Raw genomic sequence first — 20518 nt, forward strand, 5'->3', positions numbered from 1 at the left:
TATATATTGGCGAGATTATTCCCACCACTTCTGAGGAGTTGCCGGCGAGGATCCTTGTCCACATGTTGCAAAGTCAGACTTGTGCAGTTGAGAACTGGTTTAGCATGCCATCAGCCCTCAACACTCTCGAGTATTTGTCATTATACAGAGCCTGTCGTAAGAGATAAGGGCGTCAGAAATGTCAAACACAAGTGTGCTTAAGAAAGACCGTTTATTGTACAAAGTTCACACATGGAAGGAGAGATGTTAGGAGCCGTCACGCTGGACGAGCGCGAGCACGTCGTTGAGGACGGAGAGGACGCTGTCGAAGGTCTCCTCGCTGGTGGGGACGATCTGGTCTGCGGGCAGCAGGTGGCCGAACTCGCCCGTGTCCCGCAGTTCCCATGCGAAGGGGAAGCGTTTGCCCTGCACGCCCATCAGCCAGTCGATGCTGCTGCCGGCCGCCGGGTCTGAGGCAGAAGCGCGTCCCTCAAACACTTTACAAGTTTCTCTACGGTATCATGGTCAAGTAAGCCGTCAGGAAGAATCCATTAGTAAAGAAGTTTACACACGAAAAGCACAAACATGTCATCATTAGACTACTGCCGACTATATTCATAAAAGATCAAACAGCACTGGTGACCAACTTTGACAGGATATTATACGTAGAGACTGAGGTGCAAGAACAGAGAAAATGACATCTTTGATAGTGCAATTGTAACATAATTGAAAGCATAGAAGCCAAACAGTAAACAAGCGTGAAAGAGCTATACCATAAAAGATTAAGATTAAACTTAGACAAAACAGTGATCTGTGTGTGTGTGTGTGTGGCGGGGGGGGGGGGGGGGAGGGAGAGAGAGAGAGAGAGACAGACAGAGAGAGAGAGAGAGAGAGGGAGAGAGAGAGACATGTGGTGAGGCGAAATAAGAGGACGACAATATGAGGAAATAATATACTCAACAAAGAGCAGAGATACATGTGGACAAAATAACAGAACAGCCCATACAGAAATTCAAATTAAATTGTTAATATCATTAAAATAAAGTAAAATAAATACAAGAATATTGGAGAAAAGCCTGGAAAGGAATAACACATGGAAGGTGATGCAAAAACAGAGTAAAAGATAACACTAATAACTATAACGCGATAGTATTGTATGTACAATGTTTAGGCGACCGAATCAGTCGTCTTCTTCAGGTACTGCGAGATTTGCTGTCACATTACATTAGATTAGTACTTGTTCCATAGATCATGAATACGACACTTCGTAATGATGTGGAACGTGTCAGGTTAATAAAACGTGTATATACAAGATATTACGTTACACAAAATATTACATGACACTTAATATTTTTTATTTTTTTGCGGGGGGGGGGGGGGGGTTGGGAAAGTTACCCACTTACTATATCCAAAAATTCATCTAATGAGTAGAAGGAGTTGCCATTAAGAAATTCTTTTAATTTCCTTTTAAATGCTATATGGCTATCTGTCAGACTTTTGATGCTATTAAGTAAGTGACCAAAGACTCTCGTGACAGCATAATTTACCCCCTTCTGAGCCAAAGTTACATTTAACCTTGAATAGTGTAGTTCATCCTTTCTCCTATTGTTGTAGCCATGTACACTGCTATTACTTTTGAATTTGTTCGGATTGTTAATAACAAATTTCATAAGTGAATATATATATTGAGAGGCTACAGTGAAGATCTCTAGCTCTTTAAATAAGTGTCTGCAGGATGATCTTGGATGAGCTCCAGCAATTATTCTGATTAAACACTTTTGTGCAATGACCACTGCTTTACTCAATGATGAGTTACCCCAGAATATGATGCCATACGAAAGCAGAGAATGAAAATAGGCATGGTAAGCTAATTTACTCAGATGTATATCGCCAAAATTTGCAATGACCCTAATAGCATAAGTAGCTGAACTCAAACGTTTCAGCAGATCCTCAGTGTGTTTTTTCCAGTTCAACCCTTCATCAATGCATACACCTAGAAATTTTGAATATTCTACCTTAGCTATCGATTTCTGATCTAAGTCTATATTTATTAATGGTATCATTCCATTTACTGTGTGGAACTGTATATGCTGTGTTTTGTCAAAGTTTAATGAGAGCCCATTTGCAGAGAACCACTTAATGATTTTCTGAAAAACATCGTTTACAATTTCACCAGTTAATTCTTGTCTGTCAGGTGTGATAGCTATACTTGTATCATCGGCAAAAAGTACCAGCTTTGTATCTTCGCGAATATAGTATGGCAAGTCATTAATATATACATTAAGAACAGCAGAGGGCCCAAGACCGAACCTTGCGGCACCCCATTCTTGATTGTTCCCCAGTTTGAGAAATCACCAGTTTTTTGCATATTATGTGAACTGCTTTATACTCGCTGTCTGGACTCCAACTGATGTAGCACTTGAAGAAGGCGATTGGGTCGGTCGTCGAAGTATTGCGCATAAGTTTTAAAAAACAACTTGGCAGAACACCCGGAAGAACATTTATCAGTCAAGCTGAGAAAACTTGACGTGACATGGACACAACAAGTCTTTAGAAGTCTCCTGCAGAAATACTGAACCATGCTGCCCCTATAGCCTCCCATAAGTGCGAAAGTGTCGCCAGTACAGGATTTTCTACATGAACTGACCTCTCGATTATGTAGCATAAATGTTCTATGGGATTCTCGACTGGCGATTTGAGTGGCCAAATCATTCGCTCGAACTATCCAGAATGACCTTCAAACCAATCGCCAACAATTGTGGCCCGCTGACAATTCCATCGTTGTTTGGGAACATGAAGTACATGAATATCTGCAAATGGTCTCCAAGTAGTCGAACATAACCATTTTCAGTCAGTGATCGTTTCAGTCCGTCAGGGGACCCATTTCATTCCATATAAACACAGCCCACACCATTATGGTGCCACCATCACGCTGCAAAGTGCTTTGTTAAAAATTTGGGTCCATGGCTTCGTGGCGTCTTCGGCACTCTCTATCTCTCCCATTAGCTCTTACCAACGCAAATCGGATCACGGTTTTCCAGTCGTCTAGGGTCCAACCGATGTGGTCACAAGCACAGGAGAGGCGCTGCAGACAATGTCGTGATGTTAACAAAAGCACTCGCGTCTATAGTCTGCTGCCATAGCCCATCAACGCCAGATTTCGCCGCACTGTCCTAACGGATACGTTCGAAGTACCTGCCACATTGATTTCTGCGGTTATGTCAAGCAGTATTGCTTGTCTGTTAGCACTGACAATTCTACGAAAACGTAGTTCCTCTCGGTCGTTAAGTGAAAGTCGTCGGCTACTGCGTTGCCCGTGGTGAGATGTAATGCCTGACGTTTGGTTTTCTCGGCACACTCTTGACACTATGGATCTCTGAATACTGAATTCCGTGACGACTTCCCAAATGGAATGTTCCATACGTCTAGCTCCGGCTACCATTCTGCGTCCAAAGTCTGTTTATTCTCCGTCGCTATCCTATGCGTTTTTTATCACCGCAGTGTATAACGATTTGGAAGACATTGACAGTCGCAATAAAATAAATAAATACACGGAGAAATGGAAGCATAGAATGTAACGTATAGTGTGGGAAGAATTGAAGATATTTTGAGCTTAAGTGATGTTAAGATAGGGGAAGTATTAAACTATGTTCTGTCATGTAACATTAAATGAGGATTGTGTGTGTCAGATGTTTATTGATCTCCAGGGCTTCGGATGGATTCGGTTTTCACCCTTTGCTTGCCAGAAAAAGGACCTCGGACTGTGGCTGGCACACGCTCAGCCAATGTGTAGTCAGAATTCTACGACTTCGAATTGCGTCAATGGTCAGTCATTATTTTTGCTATGTCTCTGCCTGACTGACGCATGTAAAACGTATTAGTCAAGATGAACCAGTTTACATCCACCACTGTCGTCTATTCAAAAATGGTTCAAATGGCTCTGAGCACTATGGGACTTAGTCATCAGTCCTCTAGAACGTAGAACTACTTAAACCTAACTAACCTAAGGACATCATACACATCCATGCTCGAGGCAGGATTCGAACCTGCGACCGTAGCGGTCGCGCGGTTCCATACTGTAGCGCCTAGAACCGCTCGGCCACCTCGGCCAGCTCTGTCGTGTATTAACGGGGTCTTGTATGTTGAAAATATACTGGATTGTTGCTTTTCTCAAATAGTAAAAATCTTCACACATGCAGAATTTCAGTGTTTTAGCTACAATCTACGGCACTTGTCCTAAGTGCGAGATAGTACACCACCTTTTGCAAACACTGGAAAAAACAGCTGAGGAAACATAACGGAAGACTGTGGCTTGGTTTTTCGCTTGTTGTGTTACGTGTGACCAATCATGACTGGGTTATAGCCTATGGTTGACGCAATAAATTTCATAGTGTCTAACTCTCCTCGGAAATCTTCTTTGGACGCTGGACCTGGTATGAGATGGTGCACCAATGAATCGAATGCTGCTTGTTTGTGAATGACTGGGTGCTGTGGACAAGAAATTATTAGACAACAGTGTCTGCAGTTATACTCTTCCTATATATTTTGCCTTTGAGGCCTCTGTTCCATTTACTGACAACTTTGCGAAATCTAAATTAAAGAGTCAATATCCGCAATGGGCGGTTCAGATGTTTCGCTAAAGTGTTTCACTTTTCTAAGACTGTTATTATAATTATAATTATTACCATTATTATTATTCTTATATTTATTTTCAAATCTTTTTTTTCTTTCGTTGGATGTGAGATGCAATCCCAGATCCTTTCAGTTCAAACACCGAAAGCGTGGAACAATCAAAAGCCGTTGTAATGAATATTGATTTCGAGGCAATTAATTTCCGTCAAGCGACCATCTTCAAGACACGGTTTAACCCACACAAGCTCAAGGCAGATTCCTTTGCGTAAAATATGTATTTATTTGGTTGCAGCATCTGACGCATAAACTAGCTACCAGTCTCCGTAGATGTAGTTTCAGTGACGCAAATATATACGTAATACTTTTTTTCTCAGGATACGTGCAATTCCAAAGAATAATATGTCTGCATTACCACTGCCGAATAATAATTCCTATTAATCTAATTTTTGATCTTATGGTGAAACACGTACGTATTCGGTAGCAGCGATGGCGAGGCATGACAGAATCTCTGACCAGAGAGTTATTTATCGTTGCTAGTCTGCGCTTGACCGCGAGAGAGTTCTGTTCTGTTGCGAGGCAGTTGTACGTAGCGAGTCGCGAGAGCATGTAGTTCAGTCAGTGCTAGTAGCGCGCGCGAGATAGTCGGAGTTGTGTGTGAGGAGTCGGCGGTCGTCGACATGGGTCTCTGGTCAAGGTTCAGGACGAGGTATATTTTAAATAAGGTAATGAAGCAGCATTGCGCACATCTGATAACGTAATGTATATTAACTATAATTAATTTGTTCAAGAATTGCCCCAATAATAATTTTGTTCTGCAAGCAATCGTTTTAAGAAAATAATCATTACAATTGAAACAATATTTCCTTTGCTTTTCCTACCAGAATCAATTTATCAGGTTGATTATTGCACAGGGCCTAAGGTCAGCGCAGATGACCTTATATAAATTTATCAGGTTGATCTTAACGTTAATTTTGTGGGGACTTAGCATTTTTGCACATTTTTATTATCATTGAGTTTTATTACTGTGGGAAGCTAACACTTGGCTCTATTTGCAATTCTATTCAATTCTTTTCATTTTGCTTATTTTTACCGGGAGGATACGTTTAGCACGATTTTCATTATCATTTAAACATTGTCATTAAAATTTTTGTGGGGAGGTTACACTTGGCGACATCCGGTCCAGGATCGTATTTCGTTGAGAATCTTCTGAGAAGTAGTTAGATATTTGCTCTTATTTACTTAATATAATTAGCATTTGGCGCAACGCTTTTACTAATTTTATGACTTTCTTTCCTCAGATCATCGGCAATTCGTTGCTCTGTTGTATTTGTGTTTGTTGCTTTTTGCATTGTGCTTATTTCATTTGTGAATAATTGTGACTACTGTAAAAATGCCGCGAAAGACTGTGAATAGTCTATCGCGAAGTATAATGAGTGAAATTACTAACTTAAACAACTTCACTGATAGTACTTGTGACACGCAGAGTAATGATGACAGTCCTGCGTTCACTGACAATCAGTGCGTTCCAACCACTAATGATGATTTTTATCTTAATGATAAACAAACGAAGTCAATTGTGTCCTCTGTTAATAAGACGACAATTGATGATGCGGGCACCCTATTGTAATGAGCACTGCCCAGCTTAACACACCCGGTTTGAAAAATTCAAGTGACGAACAGACAAATTTGTCTAATGAAAATGAACAGGATACACAAAATAGGACGGATTTATTTAATTCCGAATTAGTGACCGACTGTGTACATTTGACTGGCAAACAATTTTGTAAATTACAGAATGACCAAATGGTCACACAGAACGCGACAATCGCAGGTACGGCACTAAACAGCACAGAGAATAGAAATACTAATTTTGATTTGGAACAAATTATGGCAAAATTGCTACAACAACAATTTAGTGAAAATTCAAACAACTTAATGAAAAACTAGATAACAATAAAGAAGATTTCAAACAACTTAGTGAGCAGAACAAACAGTTTAATGAAAAATTAGACAACAATTCCAGACAGCTTAATGAAAAATTAGACAACAATTCCAGACAGTTTAATGAAAAATTAGACAACAATTCCAGACAGTTAAATGAAAAATTAGACAACAATTCCAGGCAGCTTAGTGAACAAATTAGAGCCGTTGCCGCACAGTGCCATGACACTAAGGAACAGTTACCCGAGGAAATTGAGGCTTGTTGAAAGAAAAGTAGCGAAGAAATTAGATCTGTTGCTCAAGAATTAAGGGATATGCAAACAGTTACAACAGAAACACTTAGAGAGGAAATTAGCGCAGTCGGTAAACAATGCTCTGAAAAAGCTACACAATTACGCGACGAATTTAAATTAATGACAGCAGAACTTTCGCGCACAATGGACGCAAAGATAGACGCGAAATTTCAACAACAGAACACTCAAATTGACGAGCGCTTTAATCACCACATACAAAACAGTGATACGCGTTTCCGCAAATTTATACAGGATCAAAATAAAGTAAAACGTCAAGTAATGGAAACAATCACAGCACAGAGACAAGAAGACAAACGTAAATTGTTTGCGAAGGCAAAAACATACGTAGACAACAATATTGCTACAGTGTCCGACGAAATTAATACCACCAAACAGTTGAACATAGAATTACGTGATGAAATTTCTGATCTTAAATCAAAAACAAATACACACACAGCAGATATTCAGACAGTGACAGACAGATTCGAACAATTAGAACTAACACAGGATTGCGATGTCATCAAAGCTGACGTTAAAAAACTGAACGAAACTACACGTAAATTGCAAAAACAGATTAATGCTTCTGACAGTAAAAACGATGATGAGGCAAAAATACTGACTGAAAAATATGATGAATTGGCCAGTCGTATTGATGTTATCGAAAGTACTAATGACAATAAATCAGACGATACCTCACCGGTTTCATTTAATCAAACACCTGAATTTCAAAATCTTCAACAGACAATCAATGAGATAGATTTATCTAATAAAACATTGCGTAGAAAATTGTCAAGTTTACAGCAAGAAGTAACAGAGATGAAAAATATTTCAGTTAATAACACATCACAGCAGACGCTACTTTGCGAACATTTGTCAGACTCACGCAGCGCGTATAATTTGGGTAATCTACAGAGAGTACGGGACTTAGATTCCGAACAACCACAGTTCAATAGATTCTCATACAATCATGAACCTGTTCCATCATACAGAGACGATAATTTCGATTACAAACATTTTCTATCAGTGAGAAAATTTAAAGTGTTTAAAAATGGCAGAACACAGATTCATCCGCTAAATTGGATACAACAATTTAGCTTTGCTTTTCCACCGACTTGGCCCGTAACACACAAACTTGAATTTATTTGCAGTTTTTAGGAAGGCGAACCGGCAACTCGTATGAGACCGATCGCGAGACAATGCTATTCGGTAGAAGAGTTTCAGAATGCTTTTCTAACAGCATATTGGTCGAAGACGACACAGCGTGGGATTAAAGATCAGTTAATTAGTTTACCGAATTATGAGAAAGCAAATTTTCCCAGTGTCACGCAATTTTTTGAGCACATGGTCCAACAAAACCAGTACTTAAGTGAACCATGTAGTGAATCTGCACTGATACAATTATGCATTTCTAAATTACCACGGTCATTAAGAGTGTCACTTTTAACAGGTCAGCAAAAAGAAAATATTTCGGCATTCAGGGATCTGCTGCAGCTTTTAGAAGTGCAGCAATCAGATTATTCTTTCGTAAACAAAAATTTTTCATATAACAACCAAGGCCAACAAACGTACGGCAATTACGATCAGCCACGTAATTTCAATAGTAAAAGTAACAGACGGTTTAGGAATGACAACCACCAGAACTTTAATAGCAGACAAAATTTTGATTATCAATATCGTCAAAATTTTCAGCAACAGGAACCACATTTTAGTAACAATAGAGGTTTTTCACAACAACAGCAACAAAACCAGCCGGTTAGCATACCTAACCAACAATGTAGTACACAAGGTCAACCTAACATTAATGTTTCGCCGCGTGGACGTATAGTCCCAACTGCAACAAATAGTAACGCACGCCGGCAAGGAAATAATTACGTGCAGAAAACACAATACTTCAATTCCTATCGCAATGCACCGTATAGGAATGACTATTACGACAGACGTAAAACTAACGAGGACAATTTTCAGCGTACATCTAACAACAGGCGGTCATACCAACAGCAAAATTATCCACAAGAACATATTCTCATGAATGAACCCGACAGTAGGTATCATCCAGAGCGTAATACGTCTGGAAGAAGTAATAGAACAGTTCAAATAGTGGAAATGCCACAGAATCCTCCTGATAATAATAACACGTCAGATAGAATCTGACTAGATACTGTACAGGTCGCATCTTCCAGTAACACAAGCACTACCTTTAACACGCAAAATGTTGTTCACGAAAATGTTATTACTTTTGACGACATCAGAGATACTCTCTTGCAGGAAAGACCAGTTGTTCAGAAAACTATTTCACATCCTGTCATCGAAATTAAAATTGGTTCATCGAAATTTTCAGCAGTAATCGATTCTGGATCACCTATGTCAGTTAGAAATGAGGAGACTTTCAACGAGTGCAACAAAGAGAATACATATCCTACATTACCATTAGGCAAAACGAAAGTAAAAGGAGCAGTATCGAGTAAAGGTGTAGACGTTAAATTACAGACGCATTTATCATTTTGTATTGCAGGTCACACATTCCACTCAAATTTTTGGATTGTTCCTTTATTGACAACAGACGTTATTTTAGGTAATAATTTTCTGGTACAACACGACGCAGTTATTGATTTTCAAAATTCCTATTTAATGTTGAAGGATAAAAATGTGCAATTGGCTTTAGAATTTCAGCATTCTTTATCGGCAGAAGAAGAAACAATTAATTGTACAGAGGTCATTTCCGTATCACGTAACATAGACTGTAATTCTATATTGTTCACTGATACGTACGTGCACAACTACACTCCTGGAAATGGAAAAAAGAACACATTGACACCGGTGTGTCAGACCCACCATACTTGCTCCGGACACTGCGAGAGGGCTGTACAAGCAATGATCACACGCACGGCACAGCGGACACACCAGGAACCGCGGTGTTGGCCGTCGAATGGCGCTAGCTGCGCAGCATTTGTGCACCGCCGCCGTCAGTGCCAGCCAGTTTGCCGTGGCATACGGAGCTCCATCGCAGTCTTTAACACTGGCAGCATGCCGCGACAGCGTGGACGTGAACCGTATGTGCAGTTGACGGACTTTGAGCGAGGGCGTATAGTGGGCATGCGGGAGGCCGGGTGGACGTACCGCCGAATTGCTCAACACGTGGGGCGTGAGGTCTCCACAGTACATCGATGTTGTCGCCAGTGGTCGGCGGAAGGTGCACGTGCCCGTCGACCTGGGACCGGACCGCAGCGACGCACGGATGCACGCCAAGACCGTAGGATCCTACGCAGTGCCGTAGGGGACCGCACCGCCACTTCCCAGCAAATTAGGGACACTGTTGCTCCTGGGGTATCGGCGAGGACCATTCGCAACCGTCTCCATGAAGCTGGGCTACGGTCCCGCACATCGTTAGGCCGTCTTCCGCTCACGCCCCAACATCGTGCAGCCCGCCTCCAGTGGTGTCGCGACAGGCGTGAATGGAGGGACGAATGGAGACGTGTCGTCTTCAGCGATGAGAGTCGCTTCTGCCTTGGTGCCAATGATGGTCGTATGCGTGTTTGGCGCCGTGCAGGTGAGCGCCACAATCAGGACTGCATACGACCGAGGCACACAGGGCCAACACCCGGCATCATGGTGTGGGGAGCGATCTCCTACACTGGCCGTACACCACTGGTGATCGTCGAGGGGACACTGAATAGTGCACGGTACATCCAAACCGTCATCGAACCCATCGTTCTACCATTCCTAGACCGGCAAGGGAACGTGCTTTTCCAACAGGACAATGCACGTCCGCATGTATCCCGTGCCACCCAACGTACTCTAGAAGGTGTAAGTCAACTACCCTGGCCAGCAAGATCTCCGGATCTGTCCCCCATTGAGCATGTTTGGGACTGGATGAAGCGTCGTCTGACGCGGTCTGCACGTCCAGCACGAACGCTGGTCCAACTGAGGCGCCAGGTGGAAATGGCATGGCAAGCCGTTCCACAGGACTACATCCAGCATCTGTACGATCGTCTCCATGGGAGAATAGCAGCCTGCATTGCTGCGAAAGGTGGATATACACTGTACTAGTGCCGACATTGTGCATGCTCTGTTGCCTGTGTCTATGTGCCTGTGGTTCTGTCAGTGTGATCATGTGATGTATCTGACCCCAGGAATGTGTCAATAAAGTTTCCCCTTCCTGGGACAATGAATTCACGGTGTTCTTATTTCAATTTCCAGGAGTGCATAATACTCCAGACGAAGCTGACTACGATGTAATGCAGATGATTTCTGATAAAGTTAAGCAAAGCAGTGCAAATACAGACGACGAACGCACGCAACTACACAAAATTCTTTTACAGCAAGCTCCAGTTTTCGACAACATTCCTGGTACTATGTCCGGTTTTATGTATGAATTTCAAGTTAAACAGCACGATACATTTAAAGCTAAACATTATCCCATTCCATATATCCACAGAGAACAAGTTAAGAAAGAATTGCAGGATATGCTTGACCAAGGAATTATTGAACCGGCAGTTAGTCCGTACATAAACCCGCTGCATATTGTTAAGAAGAAAGATGGCTCACTTCGCCTTGTACTTGATTCGCGTCACATTAATGACATTATTATTAATGAAACAGATCGACCACAGACACTAGAGGAACTTTTACAGAAATTTCATGGTACTGCTATTTATTCCACACTAGATTTGAAATCGGGATTTTGGCAAATTCAGCTCCATCCGAATTGCAGAAAGTATACAGCTTTTCTCTGTTTTGGTGACTGTTATCAATTTTGCAAATTACCATTCTGCTTAACTATTTCTTCTGCAGCCTTTATTCGCGGTTTGAACACAATACTTCGGACAGAACTTGACAGAATTACGACGTACGTAGATGACATTCTTATTGCAGAAGCTAACTGGTGTGAACACAATATGATTCTTGAACGTCTGTTACAAACTTTTCATGCTCAAGGACTCACAGTTAATCTCAGTAAATCGCATTTTGGTAAAACTTATATAAAATTTCTTAGACACGTAATTTCAGCAGAAGGCATTGCGCCTGATCCGGAAAAACTTCAAGCTCTACGTGACATTACTGTTCCTACAACGAAGAAACAACTACGCAGTTTTTTTGGGCTTAATTAACTTTTTTCGTAAATTTATTCATCACTCTGCTTTAGACACACCTAGATTATGCCAATTAACAGGTAAAAACACTATTTGGTCCTGGGATAAGCAAGCACATTCTGAATTCATGAACCTGAAACATGCTTTGTTGAATGCACCACTTTTATCGCACCCAGATCTTACCAGCGCATTTGCAAGTCGCATTCTGTCACCTGCTGAACGAAATTATTCCGTTACAGAATTGGAAACATTATATGTTGTTTGGGCTTTCACGAGATTTTGGCACTTTCTTTATGGAAGACATACCACCGTTTACACAGACCATAGAGCAATACAATTTTTACTTTCGGCTAAATTTACACACGACAAACTCGGCAGATGGAAACTTTATTTACAGGAATTTAATTTTACAATTGTTCACATTCCCGGCACACAAAATATTATAGCAGACGCACTATCCCGTTCTCTCAGCAACAATCAGCAAGACGTCGCAACCAACTTCTGCAAAGCAAATTTCAGCGTGATGTACATTCAACAAGCTGCATTTGAAAATTTTATTTCGTCGTCATTACAGGACATAGCAAAAGAGCAAAATAAAGACAACGTGTGGAAACAAATTAAACATCTTTGGCAAGATAAGAATAATGTTACGATTAGAAACCACTACACTGTACGCAATGACATTTTGTTTCGCCGCTCTCATCCAGACAGCAACAGTTGGTTATTATGCATTCCTGACGAACTGGTTAACAAATTAATCTGGTACACTCATTTAAGTTATGCACATTACGGAGCCAGAAAATGTTTTCTTATACTGAGACAGAACTGTTATTTTACCAACATGGAGAAACGTATACGACGACTTTTAGCGTCATGTAAAATTTGCCAGAAAGCTAAGTCAGACACAACTTCACATATTCCTCCATTACATCCAATTGTACCTGTTAAATTAAGACATATGGCCGCTGTAGACATTTTTGGTCCGATTCCGAGAACTAATAGAGGTTTTTGCTACATCTTTGTCGCTGTTGAACTCACTTCAAAATTTGTTACTTTCACTCCGTTACGCAAAGCTACTGCTAAAACCGTTTCGAAAGCATTTGTAAAGCATTTTCTATTTCATGTAGGGCATGTGTTGAAAGTAATTTCTGACAATGGATCACAATTTCGTTCTGCTATATGGACACGCATGTTACGAGCTAGAAACATTTCTCCGATCTATATATCCAGGTACCATGCTTCTTCGAACTCTTGTGAACGATTAATGAAAGAAATTGGTAAACTGTGTAGAATATACTGCCACAAAAGACATATTGATTGGGACACACACATATTCTCATTCCAAGATGTAATTAATTCCATTCCAAATAAATCCACTATGCTATCTCCGTCTGTTATACTGAAAAATGCTGAACCACCTAACAAAATTAAAGAATTAGTAACATTTCCTACATCTCGTCGATTACGACACCACGAAATAATTGACATTGCGCTGAACAACAACAGACGTGCCGCAGAGCGCCGGAGAAGACAGCAAAAACAAGTTTGTATACGCCGTGACTTTCACATTGGACAGAAGATATTAGTACGTACACACTATTTATCCAACAGAATAAAAGGTAAGTGCAGTAAATTTGAACTTCTATACGCAGGTCCATATCGGATTCGCAGCATTCCTCACCCCAATGTAGTACTCGTCGAAACTCTGAGAACCAGAAAAAGTAAAGGCAATCACCATGTCTCCAACATTAAACCCTTTATTGAATGAACATACTTTATGATTTATCACACTGTAATGCCATTTACTAATTTTTATGACCACTTATGCAATTATATTTATGTGACTACTTATTGATGATTATCGTATTTTTTTTGGCAAAGTGCCCGGCAAGGTAAAGTTAGCAGGTCACTCTTCTTGTCGTTACACATCAGACCGTGCACATTTTTCATTTTTTTTATGTATGTACGATTGTTTTCATGTTTTGTTTCTATGCACTGTGAAATAGTTAAGATATAACACACACCAGTTGACTTTGACATTTTTTTTTTGCCCTATGATATCTCAACATCGTGACTGTTTTACAATTTTTTTTTTTTTTTTTTTTTTTGCATTGTGATATTCTGTGTACATTTTTGCATCTGAACACTGTCAATGTCTTTGACATATTACGTTTTCTGTCATGGTATGCTGTATGCTCAAATTATGTTACTATAAACCAGTCATTATTTAATGGGTATATGATTTAAATGCAAGACATTAATCTTTGTTCATCATTTTCAGAAAGAAATAACGTGTAAAGGAAATAAATTAAACAGATATGGAATTTCACCTACGGAATAAACGAAAGAAGATGCAAAAAAAAAACCTTATGAGGAAGAGTAAATGGATCAGACTTAACAAGCATTAACAAGAATATACTATACACATCGTAGAATAGCAGTCTTAACTAATTTTTTCTTTCAGAACACAAGGCGATTGATGCAGGCTGTCAGACAGAACTAGACACCCTAGTTTTAGTGATGAAATGTGCTAGAGATAAGGAATAGTTATATAATGAGTAATGAAGTGATTTTTTTGCAGACGATAATGAATGCTGATGAATAATGATGAAGAATATGTTACTATGGACAATGAAGTTTTTCTTTACAGGTGATGCTAATAATGGAGTTATGATAATATAAGTAATGAAGTGATGGATAATGAAGTTTTTTCTTTACAGATGAGGATAATGTGGAAGTTATGTATTCATGCTATGTAGTTATTTAAGTATTTGTTGCAGTTCGCTTTGACAGCAGGTGTTATATTGCATAGTATAATGACCGAAGGTTTTGGAAAGGACAGCTATGGAACACATTTTAATACACATTTCACTACCTGTTAATTCGAAGTTCACTACTTTTCAGCATAAAATGCATTTCTTCTTTCAGCTTAATAATCCATTTTTTGTATATTTTTGCAGGAGAAATTATTTATGAAGTTAATGTGCTATAAGCACATTAATTAAATCTATGTCATCTATGAATGTGATTACATATACTCTACTTGCTTCATAATCTTGCCACAGCTGACTTATGACGAATGATGTTACACATTTTCATTTACACCAACAACCCAGAAGCAAATTTTTCTCTCTTGCTTTCCCTTATAATTACCCAACGCAATGCATTGCTAACAAAAAAAAATGTATTACCAGTCCCAAATAATGATACCAGTTTAAGAGAGTTCTGAGTAATGCTGATCAGCTATGAATAATACGTCACTTGAAAAATGAATGCTACTAATTACTGTATAGAGATGACCAATGCTTTGTAACTAGGAAATGAATGCTATTCATTATGCTTTGTAATTGGGGAAAGAATGCGATTATTTAATAATGCTTAGTAACTAGAAAATGAGAAGGCTACTGATTATGCTTTGTAACTGGGAAAAGAATGCGATTATTTAATTAGGAAAAGAATGCTACTAATTATGCTTTGTAACTAGAAAATGAGAAGGCTACTGATTATGCTTTGTAACTGGAAAAAGAATGCGATTATTTAATAATGCTTTGTAACTAGGAAAAGAAGGCTACTGATTATTACTATATTGAAATGACAAATGATTAATTAATAATGCTTTGTAACTGGAAAATGAATACTATTAATTAATAATGCTTTGTAACTGAGAAATGATGACTGTATTGGGATGACCAATGATTGTGTATCAACATTATTATTGACTACCTCCTGTTTTAAGTAATGACTTCTGATGATTTGTAATTAGAGAATAGGTGCAAATATTCTATGTAAAACAACTAATGAACATTTTTCTGTAAGACTACATACATGGTACAGAAATGTTCAATAACTGGCCTATGAATGCCGCAAACTACTAATGTAATTCCTAATGAAGACTAGTATGTGACTTAATGTCCTTCACCTTCTGACCTCACTACCCTGAATTATTGCAATGTCCATTTGTCCTGTACACCCTCCTGATCATGGAGCACTATATTTGGTTTTTGCACTAATTCTACGTTGGTGTGCCTTGTAAGAGCGTGGTGTTGACACGACATGCTGTCCACCACCGTGAGCGATGGAGACGTTATTATGGTCGCACTCTTTGGTGTACCTGATGTACTGCCAAAATGATAACATGGAATATTACTAAGACATTTCAGTGTCTTGGGTACGCTGATAAATACTTCTGGGAAAAGAACTTCAGATTGTCTGACTTGGTGTTGTACTTCTGTGGAAAGGTATGGACTTTCAGTGCAGCTGCGTGCAACCTAAAAGTGCTACAACCATGATGCAATCCTTCCCTTTCCCATTCTAATTCTTGTAACATAGTGAAAATCATTTTTTGCTAACATCATTTATATTCATGGCCTATACATTTTTTTCGATTTGCTGAACTGCAGTACATGTGCACTTATGTCACTTATAAACATGATTTTTTTTGCCATTATGTTTATTTGTTGTGAAAATGCTAAAGAGTTGTTCAGTGCGTGTGCATTTATGTCATTTGTTTTGTACTCACATTTGTCATTGTCTAATATGTTTTGCATGTGCACCATATTTCCTTCATGTTCTATATCTGTATATATGCTGTAATTGTAAAGTTAATTAGTTAAGAAAAAATTTGTTGCTCATGGCAAGTCCAAATGACTCACCATCGCTGCCAAATTTTTGCCCCCCCAGTGGAGGGTTAATATGAAACACGTATGTATTCGGTAGCAGCGATGGCGAGGCATGACAGAATCTCTGACCAGAGAGTTATTTATCGTTGCCAGTCTGCGCTTGACCGCGAGAGAGTTCTGTTGTGTTGCGAGGCAGTTGTACGTAGCGAGTCGCGAGAGCATGTAGTTCAGTCATGCTAGTAGCGCGCGCGAGATAGTCGGAGTTGTGTGTGAGGAGTCGGCGGGCGTCGACATGGGTCTCTGGTCAAGGTTCAGGACGAGGTATACTTTAAATAAGGTAATGAAGCAGCATTGCGCACATCTGATAATGTAATGTATATTAACTGTAATTAATTTGTTCAAGAATTTCCCCAATAATAATTTTGTTCTGCAAGCAATCGTTTTAAGAAAATAATCATTACAATTGAAACAATATTTCCTTTACTTTTCCTACCAGAATCAATTTATCAGGTTGATTATTGCACAGGGCCTAAGGTCAGCGCAGATGACCTTATATAAATTTATCAGGTTGATCATAACGTTAATTTTGTGGGGACTTAGCGTTTTTGCACATTTTTATTATCATTGAGTTTTATAATTGTGGGAAGCTAACACTTGGCTCTATTTGCAATTCTATTCAATTCTTTTCATTTTGCTTATTTTTACCGGGAGGTTACGTTTAGCACGATTTTCATTATCATTTAAAAATTGTCATTAAAATTTTTGTGGGGAGGTTACAATGGTATTGGGAATTTCAGTATTGAGGAGAGATGGAAAGAAGAAACATGCTGTCCAGTCATGGGCTATGTTGCCGCATTTCTTGCAGGCACGGAATGATTCTGGAGTAAGCAGTATCGCATATACATCTGTTTAGCCGATTATGTACAATAGGTTGTGTTTCAAGAACAGTGAATAGCACTGAAATGTTACAGGAAGGTTAAATGTCTTTCAAAGATGCTGTAAGGAGACGGGCGACTATATGTCCCATCTTCCTCAAACCAAACCTGTAAGTATGTGAATGACTATACATATGAATTACATAATTTTTGTTGTTCTTCAGTTGTAATACTACAACATATCCGATATCCCCGTAAAAGTGATCTACGGATGAATAAAACTACTAATGCTACAATTATTATATATTTTTGAACTGATATCTTTTTAGTTGCAATGGCTTTTGTTATTGGTGCACAGTATATTGTTGCATCAGAATCGTGTTGGTACTCACAGATAGTGTCCACAATGCTGCCGTATGTGAACTGGGTGCCGTATCTGGAAGCCAGAACTTCTGCAGCCCTACCCGCTATTTCAAGCTGGAAAAAAGCGGAAACATTCGTTTGAGTCATTTTTACGTTAGAATACAGACTGAAGCAGTTGTAGATTTAGAGAAGGCTTTTTATAGTATAGACTGGAATACACTCTTTGCAACTTTGAGGACAGCAGGGCTAAAACAAATAGAGCGAAAGGTTATCTACAACTTATCCAGAAACCAGACTGGTGTTTTAAGAATCGAAGGGTACGAAATAAAAGCATTAGTTGGGAGTGAGACGATGTTAACTAATCTGTACAGCGAGCAGACAATAAAAGAATCCATGCAGGAATTTGTAAAAAGAATTGAAGTTCAGGAGAAAAAAATAAAAACTTTGTAGTTTGCCAATAACACTGTAACTATGCCAGAGACGGCAAAGGACTGACAACAGCATTTTAACTGGAAGCATAGTCCGCTGAAAATAAGGCGTAAAGTGAATATCAATGAAAGAAAAACGAGGGTTGTGTAGTCGAAATGTAAGGGCGATCAAAAAGCTCCCGTTCGAGGGCGTTGCTGCACCGTACATGCAACATAGCGCTACTCCGATGCGTGTGTATAAGAAGCAACACGTAGGCAAGATATTAGTGTAGCATTCGTGCCTTTCCGACGTGTGTGCAGTAAATGGAATCGTGAGCTATGCCGACGTTATTACCAGATGCGTCCAAAGAGAACCAACGACGTGTTATTTTTTTATGGACTGCCGAAGGACCAACACCGGCAAACATCCATCGGAGAATGAAGAATGTGTACGGGGCAGCAAGTCCGTAGAAAACCGCCGTTGTGGAAATGTGGTGCAAGTACAGTGCTGGATGTTGCTGTTGCATGACGTCGCACGTTCCCGCATCGCAAATATCGTAACGCAAAGTTACGCCAACTCGTGGGAAACACTGGAACACCTACCCCAAGGCCCTGGTCTCCCCAGGCAATTATGACGCCTTCGATCCCTTAAAAAAGGCCTTGAAGGGTCTGCTACTCCTTTCGAAAGAGAATGTACAGCAAGCAGGTCGCTTGCAAGGCCTCAATAATCAGTGTGTCCATCTTTCACACGGATAACAGTGGGGAACCGTAGTGGCGTGAAAACAATGAGGTCTTGGTAGGTCTCTGGAGGGAGCTGACACCACATCTGCACACACACACACACACACACACACACATACACACGCACATACACACACACACACACACACACACACACACGCACACGTCACCCAATTCCTGTAAACTCCGTGGAGGGGGGCGATGAGGTCTGACGTCATCCACAATCACATCCCAGACGCGTTCGCCCCAGCTCGAATCTGGCGAGTTGAGGGGCCAGAACGCCAATGGGAACTCGGCACTGTATTCGTTGAACTACCCCCATCACGCTCCCGGCCTTGTTACATGGCGCATTACCGTCTTGAAAAATACCACTGGCTCTAAGCACAATGGGACTTAACATCTGAGGTCATCATTCCCCTGGACTTAGAACTACTTAAACCTAACTAGCCTAAGGACATCACACACATTCATGCCCGAGGCCGGATTCGAACCTGGGACCGTAGCAACAGCGCGGTTCCGGACTGAAGCGCCTAGAACCGCTCGGCCACAGAGGCCGACTGCTGTCGGGAAACACGATCGTCACGAAGGGATGTATGTGGTCTGCAACCGATGTACGATACTCCTCGGCCGTCATGGTGCCTAGCACGAGCTCCGCCGTAATCAAATTGCGTGCATATGGAGTATCGTCTCAGTTGTGTGACTGTATTCGTGATTTCCTCTAAGAGAGGTCACAGTTCGCAGTGATAGACGGTAAATCATCGAGTAGAAAAGAAGTGATATCTGGCGTTCCGCAAGGTAGTGTCATAGGCCCTCTGCTGTTCCTGATTTACATAAATGATCTAGGTGATAATCTGAGCAGCCCCCTTAGAGTTTCTGCAGATGACGCTGTAATTTACCGTCGGTAAAAACATCAAACGATCAATTCCAATTACAAAATGATCTAGAGAGAATTTCTATATGGTGCGAAAAGTGGCAATTGGCACTAACCAAAGAAAAGTGCGAGGTCATCCACATGGTTACTAAAAGAAAACCGATAAATTTTGGTCCGCAGCTCGTGGTCGTGCGGTAGCGTTCTCGCTTCCCAAGCCCGGGTTCCCGGGTTCGATTCCCGGCGGGGTCAGGGATTTTCTCTGTCTCGTGATGACTGGGTGTTGTGTGATGTCCTTAGGTTAGTTAGGTTTAAGTAGTTCTAAGTTCTAGGGGACTGATGACCATAGATGTTAAGTGCCATAGTGCTCAGAGCCATTTGAACCATTCGATAACTTTTGGGTATACGATAAATCGCACAAATCTAAGGGCTGTCAATTCGACTAAATACCTAGGAAATACAATTACGAGCAACTTAAATTGGAAAGACCACATAGATAACATCGTGGGGAAGGCGAAAGAAAGACTGAGCTTTGTTGGCAGAACACTTAGAAGATGCGACAAACCCACTAAAGGGACAGCCTATATTACATTTTTCCGTCCTCTGCTGGAATATTGCTGCGCGGTGTGGGATCCTTACCAGGTAGGTTTGACGGAGGACATGGAAAAAGTGCAAAGAAGGGCAGCTCGTTTCGTGTTATCACGCAATAG

The 20518-nt window shown here is 40.3% G+C and overlaps 1 protein-coding gene across 1 annotated transcript in view; it reads right to left on the minus strand.

The window, feature by feature from the left end:
- Window positions 1–246: 246 nt before the first annotated feature.
- The window catches only part of LOC124606516 (zinc carboxypeptidase-like), a 97221-nt gene continuing 76949 nt past the window's right edge, over window positions 247–20518 (minus strand). Inside the window, exons 9-10 of the mRNA XM_047138500.1 lie at window positions 17822–17906; window positions 247–449 (exon numbers count right to left, since the gene is read on the minus strand). Of these exons, the coding sequence (XP_046994456.1) occupies window positions 247–449; window positions 17822–17906 (288 nt within the window). The remainder of the gene's footprint in view (window positions 450–17821; window positions 17907–20518) is intronic.

Source organism: Schistocerca americana, chromosome 3, assembly GCF_021461395.2.
Source record: "Schistocerca americana isolate TAMUIC-IGC-003095 chromosome 3, iqSchAmer2.1, whole genome shotgun sequence".
In the NCBI taxonomy this organism is placed as follows: Eukaryota; Metazoa; Arthropoda; class Insecta; order Orthoptera; family Acrididae; genus Schistocerca; species Schistocerca americana.